Source organism: Meriones unguiculatus, chromosome 4 (genome assembly GCF_030254825.1).
Source record: "Meriones unguiculatus strain TT.TT164.6M chromosome 4, Bangor_MerUng_6.1, whole genome shotgun sequence".
Lineage (NCBI taxonomy): Eukaryota > Metazoa > Chordata > Mammalia > Rodentia > Muridae > Meriones > Meriones unguiculatus.
This window is the reverse complement of record NC_083352.1, coordinates 63,299,806-63,316,005: the sequence shown is the minus strand read 5'-3', so window position 1 is coordinate 63,316,005 and position 16,200 is coordinate 63,299,806. Positions and strand designations below refer to the sequence as shown.

General features: G+C 61.8%; 1 protein-coding gene across 11 annotated transcripts; it reads left to right on the top strand.

Moving 5' to 3' along the window:
• The first annotated feature begins 5,760 nt into the window (after positions 1 to 5,760).
• On the top strand, positions 5,761 to 16,161 carry Ssbp4 (single stranded DNA binding protein 4). 11 transcript variants are annotated; one of them, XM_060381977.1, is made up of 17 exons: positions 5,761 to 5,779; positions 11,385 to 11,457; positions 11,582 to 11,643; positions 11,719 to 11,803; positions 13,430 to 13,519; positions 13,896 to 13,955; positions 14,045 to 14,114; positions 14,228 to 14,298; positions 14,377 to 14,447; positions 14,652 to 14,697; positions 14,791 to 14,826; positions 14,914 to 14,968; positions 15,048 to 15,118; positions 15,203 to 15,275; positions 15,416 to 15,444; positions 15,524 to 15,631; positions 15,873 to 16,161. In XM_060381977.1, exons 5-17 carry the CDS (start codon positions 13,457 to 13,459, stop codon positions 15,915 to 15,917), a joined length of 798 nt encoding a protein of 265 aa, XP_060237960.1. In that variant the 5' UTR covers positions 5,761 to 5,779; positions 11,385 to 11,457; positions 11,582 to 11,643; positions 11,719 to 11,803; positions 13,430 to 13,456; the 3' UTR covers positions 15,918 to 16,161. The 11 variants fall into 11 exon arrangements, with proteins under 11 accessions (XP_060237960.1, XP_021493698.1, XP_021493696.1 ...); XM_021638023.2 differs by lacking the exon at positions 5,761 to 5,779 and adding an exon at positions 7,891 to 8,081; XM_021638021.2 differs by lacking the exon at positions 5,761 to 5,779 and adding an exon at positions 7,891 to 8,081 and having other exon boundaries at positions 15,524 to 15,747.
• The last annotated feature ends 39 nt before the right edge of the window (positions 16,162 to 16,200 follow it).

Genomic DNA, 16,200 nt, shown 5'->3' with positions numbered 1-16,200 from the left:
CACAATTAAGCTTAAGTTATTTGGGATTTTTTTTTTTTTTTTGAGACAGGGTTTCTCTGTGTTGCCTTGGCTGTCCTGGACTTGCTTTTTAGACCAGACTAGCCTTGAACTCAAAGAGATCCAGCTGCTTTGCCTCCCTGAGTGCTGGGATTACAGGTGTGTGCCACCACTCCTGGTTGAAGTTGTTTTAAGGTCTGAAAATGTGCTTTTATGTTGATATGATAAGTACAAGTTATAGTAGAAAATGGTTTAAGTACAGAACTTTAAGCTTACCACGATAGGCTAGATAGTGAGTACTTTCTCCAAAGTGATTAAATACTAATGGACTAGATGTAAAAGGATCTTTTGTTTGTTTGTTTTTCAAGACAGGGTTTCTCTGTGTAGCCTTGGCTGGCCTGAACTCACAGAGATACGCCTGCCTTTGTCTCCTGAGTGATGGGATTACAGCTGTGAAAACAAAAATTTATTCGCCTGTTTCATTTGCTGTTTCAGAAAATGGCTGCCTCTGTCTGCTAAACTAGGCCTAGTCCCGCAAGTTTCTGTCTCCATGAAATCTAATCCAGGCACCGAGACTTACTGCGTAATAAGCTCACCCTTTCTTGTTCTCACTGAGCTGTGAGCAGGCTGGATCAATTTAGCAATTCTGGCTCGAACTCCTCTCCAAACTGATTCATTCAATCTGGCTTTTGTCTCTGAATTGCTCTTCTTGGCCTCAAACTAACTCCAGCTCTACTCTCCTGGCTCCTTCTCATTCCCTGGCTTGTTTGGCCTTCAACCTCTCTCTGTAAAATTTCCTGGTAAAACTGTCTGCTCTCTCTCTCATTTCCTTAAGTAGCTTCCCTTTCCTCCCTGTTCTCGTGACAGTGGGAGTTTCCTAGTCTGTCAAATCTTCTCTGACTAGTCAGTTATTTGTTCTGCCACCCAAGTAGCCAGCACTTTCAAACATGGCTGCTTCCTTCTACAAACTAACTTTACCTTCATTAAAGGCGTGTCCCACCAAGCCTGGACCTAAGCTTTGCTTTACCTGAAACTTGCTCTATACCAGGCTGGCCTGGAACTCAGAGATCTGCTGCCTGTGCCTCCTGGATTAAAGGCATGTTTATATTCCAGGCAGATCACACAGGCCTAAAAGGTCTTTGAATGTGATCTCTTGCCAGAGCAGCCATATTATGAATGAAAATTCCTCTATAACTAGATGTTGTGCATGTGATTCTTACGTGATAGTTTTTATAGTTGTTCTTATTGATAGAGAAAGGGCCTTTCATTGGCCCAAAGAGGGGGATGCAGGGCAGTATCTTTGTGCGCTGTGTAAAGTGTGTCTCTGGCCAGACTTTGGTATTGTTATTCTTTTGCTGCACGGTATTTTGTAAACATATACTCCCCTGACCTCTGATTGGTTTAAGAAAGAGCTGAACAGCCTGTAACAAGGGCAGGAAAGGGAGGCAGGACTTCCAGGAGAGATAAGAATTCTGAGAAGGAATCTGAGGCAGGAATAGTCACCTGCTGGACACAGGAAGAAACAAGTGACAGGACTAGGGCTGAGAGGTGACGGGCCACATGGCAGAAAGAGGATTAATATAAAGGGGTTAGTTTAAGATAAGTTGGGCAGAAGCTGAAGCTAAGGCCAAACTTCCATAACTAATAAAAAGTCTCTTTATTGTGTCATTATTTAAAGTGTCATTATTGGGAGCTGGTGGTTCAAAGAAAGTTCCAGTTTAGGGACACCCCCAAATCTCCAATGATTCTCAGACACCCTTGAAGCTTTCGGAAATATTGGGAGATCCCCCAACCTCTCCAAGATGCTAGTGACACAAATGCAGGCGCTCACGTGTGGGTACACACACACACACACACACACACACACCTATCCTCCCAAGACCCTTGGAGACAGTGATACAGATTGACTGAGCCCTCAGCACTGAGCCCTCCTGTCCCAGTGCCCCTTCAGCCCCTGTACTGGAGCAGCCTGTGTCGCCCGTTTCCCTGTGATGGCTGCAGGGACCACGAGGAGTCTGCAATGGGCACACTTCGTTCTTTTCCACAGGAAGGGGCTGGCTGTGTGCCAAGCTGCAGACCAAGCAAAGACCAGGGGGCGGGCTGGGTGCCTGGGGACACTGAGAGTCAGTTACTGATTAGGGTGACACCGACACACTCTGGCTGCGTTTGCGTCTGCGGGGCAAGCCCCGCTCTGAGACCTGCAAACCCCGTGTCTAGTGCCCAAGGAAATTGGAGGTAAATTGATTTTTACGTGTTCAGACAGTGTAGCTTAGATTGCTCTGGAACTGGCGTCCTCCCGCCTCCTGTCCCCAGTGTTGGGGTGGCAGGGCCTGCGCTGCCGCCCATGGGGAATTCTGTGAGCCCAGACGGCCTTGTGCTCACAAAGACGCCCTGGGAAAGCAGGGACAGCAGGCTCTCCCCAAAGGAAGTGGCTGCGGCTGCGGCCTGCCCAGGCTGGGAGTGGGCGTGTTCGCAGCCCGGTGACCTGGGTGTCTGCTTGGCCAGGCCTCGCCTGACCCCCCCCCCCCCCCCGTTTGATGCGTGTCTCAGTCATGCTCCCAGAGCCTAATCCTGGGCATTCTGTGTCTCAGTCGACAGAACCCCTCTCTACGGAAGAGGCCGTGTGTGCTCTGTGAAGACTTCCAAGGCAAACGCGCCCAAAGCTTTGCTCTACAAGAGACTGGGTTAATTATCATCAGATTTTTTTTTCCCCCAAAATTGTGCTTAAATAAGGCTACAATCAACTGCCCTGGGCCAGGCCCCAGCGACTGAGGTGGGCTTCCCTTCTCGCCTCACAAGGGTCATTTTTCGGCCAGCTCCGGTGTTTGCAGAGGCCCTCAGAATTTGAAGAGCCATTTGTGGGGAAAAGCGACAGGACCGAAGCCGGGTGTATACCATAGCGCACCCCGACAGCGCTGCGTTTTGAGTTCGTGGGATCCCTGACGGAGGGCTGGAGGGCTGACCAGCCGGAGCATGCGCACACCCGCCTCTGCAAACCCAGGCGGCAGCTTACGCAGGCCAGCCTGGGCTACTCGAGGAGCCTGGGCTCCCAGGGAGGAGCTGAGGGCGCCGCTCAGGGTGCAGCCACACATCTCCTTCATTTCGCAGAAGGGGAAACTGAGGTCCAGACTCAGAGGTCCGGATTGCAGCTGTGCGGATTCACGGAGGATCGTGGATGCGGGACCGGAAGCTTTTAGCGTGGGTTCGTGCGCGCTTGAGGGCTGGCCTGGACCTCAGCGACCCACCTGCACCGTGAGTGCGCAATCACAGAGCTGTCCAGACGCCGGGAAGTAAGGCCTTTCGTCATTTACGTCCAGTGGCCGGAGCCTTTCCAAAAAGACTTTAAAAACTTGTGTGAGCGTGTGAGTGTCCCAGGAGGCCAGGGGAGCGAGTCCAATCCCCTGCCGTAGCCGCGAGTCTGCAGAGCAGGTGTGGCAAGGGACTTGCGGCCGGACCACGTGAGCAACGCCGTTAAAGGCTGCGCATTCTCTCTTGAGCCTTTGGCTTAGTGTTCTGAGCTCCCTGTTTGCGGGAGCGAAAGGATTTACCTGTCAGTTGCGCACAGGATGACTGGTTATTTAGGGGCCCTCGTAGCTTTTGATAATTAGGATCCATCTCCTCGCAGCTACTGCAGGTCTAACCAGTCGGCAGAATGTGCGACCTGGGGGCCCTGTCCCCAGCGATGGTTAGCAGGCGACACGCGAGGTGCTGGGGGTGGTGTCCAGGGCCTGGTGCATGCTGGGCAAGCAATTACCACCAGAGCCACACACCGAGCCTAGGTTTTGTGTTTACCTCTGCAAAGAGTGAACTTTTTTTTTTTTTTTTTTTAAACAGGGTTTCTCTGTGTAGCCCTGGATGTTTTGGAACTTGCTCTGTGAACCAGGGGCCTCCATCTCAGAGATCCTCCTGCCTCTTGGAATATTTATTGAACACCTACCGGACGCAGCGAAATCTTCACCATTCGGCTGAGGGCAATGCAGTGATGGTAAAGCGTTAGTTTTCATTTTCTTTTACCTGCGTTGGTGTTTTGCTTGTGTGCGTGTCTGTGTGAGGGTGGCAGATCCCCCGGAGCCCGAGTTACAGTGAAGGTCCGGCCTGCCCGACTTACAGAGAAGATAAACCAGGCTCTGCTGTTAAACCTCTGTCTCAGGGACTGCGCGATGCCCACCTTGGCCTCAGGGACTGCGCGATGCCCACCTGTGGCCTGAACGACAGATGCTTCTGTACTGCCTGTTCCCGGAATGGCAGCGGCGTCTTTGCTTCAGAAGGTCGTTTATAAGCATCTTGAGGGCCTCCCCTTGCGTCACACAGTTAGATGGTCGCCTGTGGCTGCCCAGTTTCCGGCGCCTTTCAGCCGTGTCTTTTTGCAAGAGCCCGTGGAGGGCCTTATGTCCGGCTCCGAACCCCTCTGCCCCTGAGCTCTGAAAGCTGTGTGTCCCTCACGTCAGTGCTGACCTCTCCAATCCCGGCTTCTGGGGGGCGGAGGCGGCCCGTGTACATGAGTGAAGAACCTTACTTCAATGAGGGTGGCCATGATGAATTGTTATCGTCTTTCTCCTCCCATCCCTTTAGGACTAACAACCTTTGTGAGAGGTCACGTGGGCGCTAAGCCTTGAACCAGGGTCCTCCGGAGGAGCAGGCGGCGCTCCTATCAGCGGAGCGCCCACAAAACAGCTAATTAAGCCGGGCCTGTGACCCCAGCCCTGAGGCTGAGGCAGGAGATGGCGAGTTCCGGGCACCCACACAAGCCCTCGGACTTTGCCCTCTGCGGTGAGATAATTCAATGCGTAAAACTGTTAAGTGCTACTTGGAAGCCCTGACCGACTCTGCGCCAGGCCGCGGGTCACCCCGTACTCTGGACTAGGGAATCTGCTGCCATCCAGTGGCCGCATCTGGAACCACAGCCCATGGCTGTTTTGAGGAGCAGGAAGCCCCAACAGCCTTGAGGAGACCCAGACCCAACGGCGGGGCAGGAGAGAGGGGGTGCTGGCTCATCCGCTCAGCAAGCACTTAGCTCTTACAGACGAGAGCTGTGAAGGCGCCATGCATTACCAGCACCCCCCAAGTGAGGCCGGTGTCCTTGGTGCCTGCTGCGCATCTCAGGCCGGTTGCTTCGTCACTCTGAGCCTGCTCTTTCCTCTGCAGACGTACCAGCCAGTGGGGAGGAAGGAGCCAGCAAAAGATGAAGCTTGGCGCCGAGCTGGCATCGAGGTCGGGTGCGGCTGGACGACGGGCCCGGTGCTGCGGGCACCCGCACACACCAGAACAGCCCCGTCCCGCAGGGAGCCAAGCATTGCGCGGCTCAGGAGTCCTCCAGGGCGGGCGGAGAGCTGGCGGCGGGCGGGCTGCCCTCGGGGGCCAGGCAGCACCTCTATTTTGGGAACCCTGGACCCCGAAAGGCTGAGGTCGCCCCCAGGACCCCTCCCTCCTCCACCCCAGGCCCCAGCGCAGCCCGAGCTCGCCGCGTGCGCCAGCTGCGGCTGCTCCCTTCCTGGTGTTGTTTGGGTTTTAATTTTCGTGTTGCACTTAGAAAATTACCCATAATTGCAGCTGCGGAGGGGAAGCAGTCTCCCAGCGCAGCCGCGCTCCAGCTGTGCCGCCTCCTACGCACAGCTGGGCGGGGCTGCAGCGCCCGCCGCCGCTCCGGTTCCCGCGCCGGGGCCGGGGGAGCGCCAGCCGCCACGACAGCGACCACCAAGGCGTTTTGGGACCTCTCGAAGGGGCAGGGAAGACCTGGGGGCCGGGGCACAGGAGGAGGCTAGAGGCGGCGGCGGCCCGGAAGGTGGAGTGGCTGGAGGGAGGAAGGCCGCAGTTCTCGTGCCCGCCACGCGGGGGCGCGCCGGAGCCGGCCTCTCCGCTGGAGGGGGCGGTCTCGGGATGGGCTTTGGGGGACAGGGGTGTCATTCGCGGAGCCCGAGCCGCCTGGCGGGCTGGTTCCTGCCTCGCGCGCGCGAGGGGTGCAGACGAGGGGCCTCTCAAGCGCTGTCCCCCCTTAGTGCAGTCCCGGGGCCGGATGGGCGAACTGGAGGGGATCACTTCCTCTTATTGGACGTTTCCTTGCAGTCTCTGCGTGGGGGCACTCAAGCCACTGTACGAGGGCGGTCACGAGATTAGTCAACAGTGTCCGCCCGCGGGGCCAGCGGCTGGAACTCAGGCCACCTCGCAGGCCCAAGGGACTTGTTCTCCGAGGCCCGCACCAGCCTCCCCTGGTGGTTTTGGAAATAAATCTCTCCCACGCGGGTGCTTCAGCCCTTAATCTCGCGTGTGCTCCAGACCCTTTGCACTGGCTTTGACTTCTCTGCGCACCCCTTCCCCGTCCTTCAGCGCCGACCCTTTCTCTTCCCTTCCTCTCCCTCACGTGGGCGGACCCTTGCCTGTGCGCAAACTGGGTGTGCGTCCTGGGTGCTAGCTCCCCCGACTTTGCTAGCCGCGTTTGGGAGCGCCTCTGTTGCCATGACGACGGTGCAGCGGCTCCCGCCCGCAGAGCCTCCCCTCGCGGCCCTCAGGGCTGCGGGCGCCCCCGCCTCCTCTCCCTCCTCCCCGCGTCCGCCCCCGCCTCCTCCGTAGCCCGCCGAGCCGCCGCCGCCCGGCCCCCTCCCTCCCTCCCTTTCTCCCTCCGGCCAGCCTTCCCCGCTGACACTTCACTCCGCGAGTCGTGGCGAAGTTTCCCCAATGGGCCCCCGGGCCCCGGTAGACAGCAGGCGCTCAATAAATAGTTCGGGGGTGGGCGACGACACTGGGTCAAAGATGTGTGGCCGAGGGAGCGGAAACCTGGAGTCTTGGGCAGCTCCAGGCTTTGGGGACATAGAGCGGGGTGGGAGGCAGCGCGCGGAGCGTCCCGCGCCCCTCCCGCGCCTCGTGCTCGCTGGCCCGGGCGCCCCGACGGCCTCCCCGGCGCCGCCGCGGCTGGGGGAGGGGCGGCCGGCAGGAAATGGGAGGCCGCGTCCGCCCAGCCCGCGGGAGGAGGCGCCGCGGCCTGCCGGAGCTCCGGGCCTCCGCCGCCCCGCTCCCCGGCCGGCGGGGCTGCAGGCTCCGCGCCCGCGCGCCCCCAGGCAACCCGAGCCTGTGACGGCGCCGCGCGGGGCTCCGGGGCCCCCGGCGAGCTCTACCCCCGGCGCCCACGCTCCGCGGCCCCGCGTGCCCCCGTGTCACTGTAGGCAGGAGGCGGATGACCACCAGTTGAGGGAGACTGCCCCAGGGCAGGGATGGAGCTCAGTCCGGTCGGCGTGAGCCGCTTGTTTCGCTCCGACTTTGAGATAGCGGCTCACGGAGTCTTTGGCTGTCCTGGAACAGGCTGTCCCCGAACTCAGAGACCCTCCTGCCTCTGCCTCCCGAGTGAAGAGACAGTGTTTCAGAAACAAACAAAATGCAGTTGGTCTGTGCACAAAACCCGGTTCCACGCTCAGAGCCCTGTCCTCCAGCGGCGGGAGGCTAGGCAGGAGGGTCAGAAAGTCCTCCTCCGCTGTTCCTGACTTCGAGGCTCCCCTGGGCTGCATGAGACCCCTCCAAAGAAAAAGGTGGGGTCCGCACAGCCGGCAGCGCTGCCTCTGGCGCGCCGTGTGTCATGGGCGCGTGCACGGTGAGCCCAGAAGACCGGTGCGTGGCCGGAGTCGAAGCCCAGCGACGCACAGCCCAGCCCCGCAGCCGAGGTGGGCCGGGGGCCCGCCACCAGCCTCCGGCCTCAGCCTCGCCATTGCAGGAAGGCAAGGGCTGGAGCGTGCCGCCGCCGGGGGGTGTCTCCGCGGGGGGTACGGCCGCGGCTGCTGAGCGGCGCCGGGCCTGCTGGTGGGCAGCGCCGCCCCCGCCGGCTCTGCGCGTGCGCGCTCCCAGCGCGGGGCCCACCCGCGCGCTCGGCGTTGCCGCTTTAAGAGCGGCGGGAACGCGCGGTGGCGGTGGCGCGCTTCCCGGAACAGCCCGCGGAGGGCAGCGCGGCGAGCACCCACCCGCGGCCGCAGCTCCCGCGCGGACGTGGCCGCGGGGCCCCGGGCGCGGGCGGCGATGGCCACGCGCGCCTGACAGGTGCGGAGCATGTACGGCAAGGCGGGCAAGGGCTGCGCGCCCTCGGACGGCCAAGCGCGGGAGAAGTGAGTGCGCGGCGCGGGGGCCACGCGGGACGGGGGCCTGGGGTCACGCGAGACCAGAGGGTGCGGACGCTCAGGGGAACGCGCGAGGTCCGGAGGGCTCGTGGAGTTACCGGAGAGCAGAATGGTGCGGGATTTCAGGGTACACAGGAGACCAAGGGGCTCACGGGGTCACGCGGGACTAGAAGGGTGTGTGATGGTGGGCGTGCGAGACATGAGGGTGCGTTGGGGTCACGGAGGACACAAAGGGCAGAATATATTAGGGTCCTTGAGTTCCAGGGGTTCAGGGTCACGTGAGATACAGAGGGTATGAGCATGAGGTTGCAGCTGAGAAATCCAAGGGGCCCCGGGGTCTCAGGATACCTGAGGGGACAGGAGATCGGGGGTCAGACAAGACCTGAGGAGGTGCTGTGGTCGCTCGGCAGTTGTTGGGGTGCGGGGTCGGGACTGAGGTATAAGCAGTCCTTGGTGTGGCGGAGGGCAGAAGGACGTGGGACTGGAGCGGTCACAGGCGGCCCAGGGCAGGCACAGCGTCCGAGGGGTGCGGGGCCCCGGGGCTTCTGGGGCACAGAGACCTGACAGGGTGTGTGCCGTGAGACGGTGGGGCCCAGTCCCACCCACACAAGCCCGAAGCTTGAGATTTGAAACGGGAACGTGGGGTCCATTGTGGCTGAAGGTTTGAGGAGATTGCACATGAGGTGTTGGGGTTCCGGAGATGGTGAGGTTTGCGTGGACACATGTGACCCGGCCTAGACTCCTCCACTGTCCATTGTGAGCAATGGGACAGCCTCGGGCTGGTGTCTGACCACGTGTGTCCGGCCGCCACCCAGGCGTCCCAGGTGAGGCAGCATGCTCTCGCTCCACCACCCTGCGTTGAAGGCACCCACCGGGGCTGACCTTCCTTCCCTGGTGCCTGTGCACGGACATGGGTGAGGATGGGAGCATTGGAAGTGTGCTGGGACCCAACACTCAAATCTGAAGTGTGACTGTGGAGGCCAGGCTTGCGGGAAAGCCGGCGAGGACACACGGCAGGCTGCCCAGCGCAGTTCTGGGTATGGGGATCACCTGGCCCAGCATGGTCCTGGGTCGCCCTGTGAGGCTGGCCCCTCAGGCCTCCCCTGCTGGGCTGCAGTTAGGCCTCATTTGTGGTCAGGAAACTCACTGGCTCCTCCTGCCATTGGGCTGGTGCCCATGTGGGAAGCAAGGGCTGGCTGGCTCCCCGGAGCCCCGACCCGTTGAGTCCCCAGCCTGGGAATGGTTCACATAGTCAGCCAGTGCTAAGTAGGGGCGGGTATGAGGACTTGGGGTGAGGGAGAGGAAGCTCCCTCCAGGAAGCAGGAATCCCGTCATGCAGCAAGGCACAGCAGGCACCTCAGGTTAGGTTAGGCTGGGAAGGGGGCAGAGGGGTAGAGTGGAGAGGGTGTGTGGCAAAGGTCTGTGGAGCGGGCAGGGAGCAGGGCTGGCCACTGATTGGCAGAAGTCCTGAGTCCAGTGTGGCCGCAGGGAGGCCTGTGTTTTTGAAAGTGTATACGGGAGGCCAAGGCAGGAGGATCTCCTGTCCACGTCCAGCTACTTAGCAAGACCTACTCTGAGTGCATATTTGGGGCTCCCCAAGAAGCAAAGTCAGGGAGCGGGGCGGGCGGGAGGCCTGGTGGGAGCCGATCCTGGCAGATGAGGCCCCCAGACCCAGGCCTCTTCTCAGCACTATGCTAAAGTGTGTTGTCCCCACAGAGAGGGTAGGCCGGTGGCCCTGCCTCAGCTCCTAGTCCCAAGTCTCAGTTACTGGCTGGCCAGCCTTGCTTTTCTCTTGTGAGAAGTGGGTGGAGGGGTCATCCTGCCTGTACCTAGGCCTCACCAGCTGTGGCCTCCACCTTCCTGGCCATCTTGTACTCTGTCCTCTGTCCCCTCAGGGACTAGTAGTACCTTGGAGTCCTGCATGTCTAGGCCTGAGCAGCCAGCTGCAGGGATGGGCAGTGCTTGCTTGCTGGAGGGCCTACATTTGGGTGGTGAGGAGAAGGCTGGGGCCTCAGTGGAGTTGTAGAAGTTGGGGTGTGAGTGTTGACATGCACGAGCCCATCTGGGGCTGCCCAGCAGCTGAGGTGGCTCCCTGGACAGCCACCTTCCCCTGGACAGGGTGACGGCGTCACTAGAAAGCTGTGGCAGGATGGTGAGTGGCATGCCAGCTGGACTGTCGGCTCCCAGCAGGCTGTCTGAGGGGTGCTGGCAGGGTGGCCTGTACAATAATTTCCCGTAATTATGGTGGCAGTGGCGGTGATGTTTTGGGCCACAGGAGCCAGCTAGCGGGCTGTCTGAGCTGCCCAGCCTGGGGTTTTACTCCAAGCCACTCAGCCCCTCTAGCAGGAAGGGCATGGCGTGTGCCCTGGCCTCTCCTAGTCCCTCTGTCTGCTTGCTTTCTGCTGCAGGGGAACTGGGGCCTCTGAGGAGCTGGCTGACCCAGGACAGTGAGTCAGTGGGTGGGGTCTCAGGAGCTCTGTCTGTCTCCCTCCCCTCTCGCCTCCCCACTAACCCTCTGCTGTCAGAGACAATGGGATGAGTGGGGCATGGGCAGAGTTGAGCGTGGCAGGAACACCTCAGACCCTTGACCCTGGAGTTGAGAGGCACAGGCCTGGGCAGAGGCCCTGGGGCAGGGGAGGAGTTCAGACACTGGAGCGCAGCTGCGGGGTAAGGGGCTCGGATCTGAGTCGCGACGGGAGAAGGGCGCTGGAGACCTGGTTTTGCTGTCTCCCTCTAGCCTTCCTTTTTGGACTGGTGGGGCAGTGGGGCACCCAGAAGACACATATGTAAGTCACAGGGGCCAGCGCCCAGTGAGGGGGTGACCCTGCCGCAGCAGCTGCTGTGGAGGGAGGCTGGCTGGTGGGATGGCCTAGCCCACCACGTTGACCCACAGAGCAGGGGGTTTGCAGAAGGCTCTGCCACAGCATTGGTGGTTAGGGCGGCGGCCCCACGGGGGGTGGAGGGAGGTAGTTACTGTCCATCACACCTCTGCCTCTGCACTCACCACCCCAGAGGGGCCATTGGGTAGTCTACAGGAATAGAAGGTTATGGTTACCACTGGATAAGGAAGAAGATCAGGCCCTTGGGAGGGGCCTCTGGGTAGGGTATTGATGGATGCGTAGGAGTTGGCTGCCACAGATCAATGAGTTGAAGCTGTCTTCTGCTACTGGTGGTTCTAAGGATCTAGTACGGGGCAGTGAGTGAAGCTTTGTGGATTAGATGAAGTTGTGGTGGGCCAGGCTTCGCGGCACCCCAGGTGACAGCCTGAACCCGTTTGCCGCCATGCCGCAGGCTCGCGCTTTATGTCTATGAGTACCTGCTGCACATCGGGGCCCAGAAGTCCGCGCAGACCTTTCTGTCTGAGGTGAGTGAGCCTCTGTCCTCCCTGGTCCCCCGCCCGCCCCCGCCCTGCCCCGCGTTGGACAGCTTGTTCCCGGCAGGGTCGCTGGGTCCCTCCAGGGTGCCTGTCCTCACTGCCTCCCCCACAGATCCGCTGGGAGAAGAACATCACCCTGGGTGAGCCTCCTGGCTTCCTGCACTCCTGGTGGTGGTATGTGCCTGAGCTGGGGGCGGGGTGGGAGCTTTGGGGGATGAGGGATCACTGTGTTCCCTCGGCTGCCCACAGCGTCTTCTGGGACCTGTATTGTGCGGCACCAGACCGCAGAGAAGCCTGTGAACACCCCAGCGAGGCCAGAGTCTTCCAGGACTACGTGAGTCTGCAGGGGCCTGGACTCTGGGCCACTTCATTTGTTCCTGTTTGTTTTGAGCCGGGGTCTGGGCGTAGCTCTGTAGACCAGGCTGGCCTCGAACTCACAGAGATCCACCTGCCCCTGCCTCCTGAGTGCTGGGATGAAAGCGTGCGTCATTATGCTCTTTATTATTTTTGAAAATAATTTTTATTTCATGCGTATGAGTGTTTTGCCTGCGTGTGTGCCTGCGCGCCGCGTGGTGCCTGGTGCCTGTGGAGGCCGGAAGAGGACATCAGATCCCCCGGAACTGAGGTCACAGAGGCTTGTGAGCCGTGGCTCCTCTGGTGGATCAGCCAGTGCTCTTAGCCCCCCTCCCCCCGCCAGCCATCTAGTCAGTCCCCTGGATTTTTTTGTTTTGTTTAAAACGGTCTCACTAAGTAGTCCTGGTTAGCCTGGAACTCCTATGTAGACCAGGCTGGCCCAGAACTCACAGAGGTCTCTTTGCCACCGCCTCTGGGATGTAGGGTTAAAAGCGTAGCTACTCCCTGGTCTCAGTTTCCCTTTGGCAGAGTGGACGCCAGGCAAGGCCCTGGTCCTCGCGCCCCGCCCCCTTCCGCCCCTCTCATTGCCGGGGCGCAGGTTGCCATGGCAGCATGGGCGTCGGAGGGGCGGGGCCAGAGCAAGCGGGTCTTAGGCTCCGGTGCCTCCAGCCCGGACCTTGGCGTCTCCTGGAAACGCGAGCGCGCCCTGCCCGTCGTCATGGTAACGCGGGCGGGTGCCGGTGGTGCTGGGGGATGATTGACGGGGCGGGGGCGGGGAGATTCCCGCTCAGGCTGCCCTCCCGCAGTGCCGGTCTGGTCTGCTCTGAGGGGCCTGGGCATTGGGGATATGCCAGGTGTTGGGGGCTCTGGCCGTGACATGCTCTCAATCATTGTGATTACAGTGAGGGGGGGGGCTTGCCAGTGCGCTGTCGCTGTGGGCTCCTGTCATTTATTCCCTGGAGCTAGACCAGAGTCTCAACTAGAGTCTTGCAGCGACCTCTGAGAGTGGCAAGAAAAGGTTAGCAGGGACCTGGCTCTGAGCGTTGCAGAGATCGAGCCAGGAACCTCCAGAGTCATAAGCATTTCTCTGCTAGCCAGCGCCACACCAGGGACACGTGTCCTCCGCCTGGGAAGACCGTGAGCTGAGTGGGTTGGCAGAAAGGGCCCCTTCTCCATCCCAACCCCAGGCTGGGCCTCTCTCCCCTCCTGCTTCTGCCCTGTGGTCGCCAGCACGGGAGCAGGCAGCAGAGTGGCCTGTGAGGGCTCCCGGACCTGGCCTGTCAAGCCTGGTCCCTGACCACCGGAGTCCCTCTCCTCCCACGGGGGCATGTGTGCAGTGCTGGACAAGGAAGGAAGGGGCCCTTGTGCGGGAACTGACCGCATGGATTTGGTTGTGGGTCCGCAGAGTGCCACCCTGCCCCCAGGACACAGGCCTGTCCGGTGAGGGGCCGCAGAGGTGTGGGATGTGGCTGCTGCTGACCCCTGCTTCAGCCTCCCCTTTCTCTAGTCCAGCTTGACTGGTGACAGCTGCCCCCGGCTGTCTGTGGAGATGAAGAGGAAGTCACCGGTGTGGCTCTCCCCATCCTTGCATCTCCTCTCCTTGCAGAGCACAGCAGCGGCGCCCAGTCCTGTGATGGGCACCATGGCCCCGAATGACGCAATGGCGGCGGGTCCTATGGCGCCCGGCTTCTTTCAGGTAGGGCTGCCTGGGGCTCCTTTGTCTCCATATTGAGGTGGGGTAGGCTGCAGGCTAGAATTCAGTGGAAGGTTGTCACCACAGCGGGGTGAACATGTGTGCACCTTGTCACAGCCAGTGACGGCCGTGGGTCCGTGGAGACCCTCTATGCTGCCCTGCCTACAGGCTGTGCCTCCGTTCCTCTCCCAAGCCCTAGTGGTGGGCCCCGAGGCCAGGTAGTGGCCCTCACACATGCTGGCAGCTGTGCCTGCTGCCTGTCGTCTGCAGTCTGGCTCTGCAGCGGGGGCTAGTAGATTGGAGCCCCACCCCCCCGGGCATAGTAAGAACAGGGTTCCTCACCAGTTGACGGTTCCTGATTCCCATTTCCCTCTTCCAGCCCTTCATGTCACCACGGTTCCCAGGGGGCGCCCGGCCAACCTTGAGAATGCCAGGCCAGGTGAGAGAGGGTGCTCGGAGCAGGGCTGCCAGGGGTGGGGGGCAGCGGGGGGCGTGTCCCTCAACTCAGTGCCATGCTCCACCCCACAGACTCCTGTCGGCCTCCCTGGCTCGCAGCCCCTCATCGCTGGTGCCATGGACCCCTCCCCCCGTGCACAGGGTGAGTAACGGGCACTTCAGTGCTGTTCCTCAGGACCTATCTGGCCTTGCAGCTTTGGTGTCCACACCTGGGAATGCCCAAGCCTGAGCACTCTTCCTTGTGTCTCTGCCCAGGGCACCCCAGCCTGGGAGGCCCGATGCAGAGGGTGACACCTCCGAGGGGCATGGCCAGTGTTGGGGCCCAGGTAAGGGGTAGCCCAACCCACTGGGGGATAGAAAGGCCATGCCCTGGATTCTTTCCGACTAACGCTTTGCCTCAACAGGGGTATGGAGCTGGCATGCGGCCCCCACCCAGTTCCCTTGCCACCAGCCAGGTCCTGCCGTCCATGAACATGTAAGGCCCTGGGGTACGCTCAGGCTGTGGTCACCCAGCTAGACCCCCTGCTGAGGCAGGCTGTGTGTTCACGGACAACCTGAGCATTGTTTATTCCACCGTTTAGAGGGTAAACTGAGGACAAAAGTGCCACTTAGCCCTAGGGAATGACAGGTTGCCGGGCCCAGAACGCCTGGCCTGCTGCAGCGCCCCCATCTCTTCCAGGGGTCCGGGGGTGCGTGGCCCGTGGGCCAGTCCCAGCAGTAACTCGGTGAGTGGCAGACGGGGTGACCTGGGGAAGGAGGGCTCGGGCTGGCTGGCTGCCTGCCACTGACCGCTCACAGCTGTCGCTGCCTGTCCCCAGATCCCGTACTCTTCCTCATCTCCAGGCAGCTACACGGTGAGTCCCTGCGGGGCCGTGGTGGGACCTGCAGGGTAGGGGCTGGGGAAGCCCTGCCTCACGGTCGGTCCCCATGTCTCCATGCAGGGACCCGCAGGAGGCGGCGGTGCCCCCGGAACACCCATCATGCCCAGCCCTGGGGGTAAGGAGCATGCCGGTTGAGGTGTGCGGGGTCCCCCCACTCCACGCCCCCACCCACGCAGCCTCTGCTGTCCCCCCAGACTCCACCAACTCCAGCGAGAACATGTACACCATCATGAACACCGTCGGGCCGGGCGCTGGCAGGGCGAACGTGAGTGGGGGCCGGTGCGCCTCGCCCGACGGGGACCCCGCGGGGGGCGGCCGGCCCGAGCCCCACGCTGCCCTGTGCCCGCAGTTCCCGCTCGGCCCTGAGGGCCCAATGGCCCCCATGAATACGATGGAGCCGCACCACGTGAACGGATCCCTGGGTGAGTGACCGGGCGCCACCTGGCGGCCTCAGCGCGTGCGCCTCTCCGCCGCGGTGAGGGGCGGCGCGGAGCCCCGTCCCCACGATCTCGGGTGGGCGCTGGCGCAGCGCCGCGCCTCAACCTGCTGCCCCCTCCCGCAGGCTCGGGTGACGTGGACGGGCTGCCGAAGGTGAGGGCCTGCATGCTGGGGGGGCGGGGGCAGGTGGCCCGGGGCAGGGGACCCGCGCGCTGACCGGCGCCGCCCCCAGAGCTCCCCCGGCGCCGTGGGCGGCCTGAGCACCAACCCGGGGACCCCGCGCGACGACGGCGAGATGGCGGCCGCCGGGACCTTCCTGCACCCGTTCCCGAGCGAAAGCGTAAGCGCCTGCGTCGACTCCCCACCCGCGGCCGCGGCGGGCCGGAGGGGCCTGGCGGGCAGACCCCGGCGGGGCGGCCGCGGGGCCAGAGCAAGACCGTGACCGCGGCGGGCCAGGTGGGGGGGGCGGCCGCGGCACCTTCCCTCTCCCCACCCTTCCCGGGCTCTCCCTGTCCCCGGGAGGGCGGGCCCCAGCCCTGGCCCGAGCTGAGCAGCGCCCGCGCGACGCCCTCTCTCCGCAGTACTCCCCCCGGCATGACCATGAGCGTGTGATAGCCCTGGCCTGAGCCCAGTGCCCTGCTGGGAAGGTCCCGGGTCACGCCCCTGCCACCCGGACTCCTGGCCAGCCCAGCCTGGACGGCCGGCAGGGCCCCCACGAAGGACTTTCTCACTTTTCTAAACACACACACACACACAGAAACGCAAGGACCTCAGAAAAGTGCGGGCCTTCCGACCTGTGTGCTGTCACAGGGCTGGGGCTGGGGTCGGGGCCACTGCCAATAAACGCCATTCAGTTTTGTCTTTTTGGTACTGCTGGTGTCCCTCACTTGACCTGTAGCAATGGTCTCC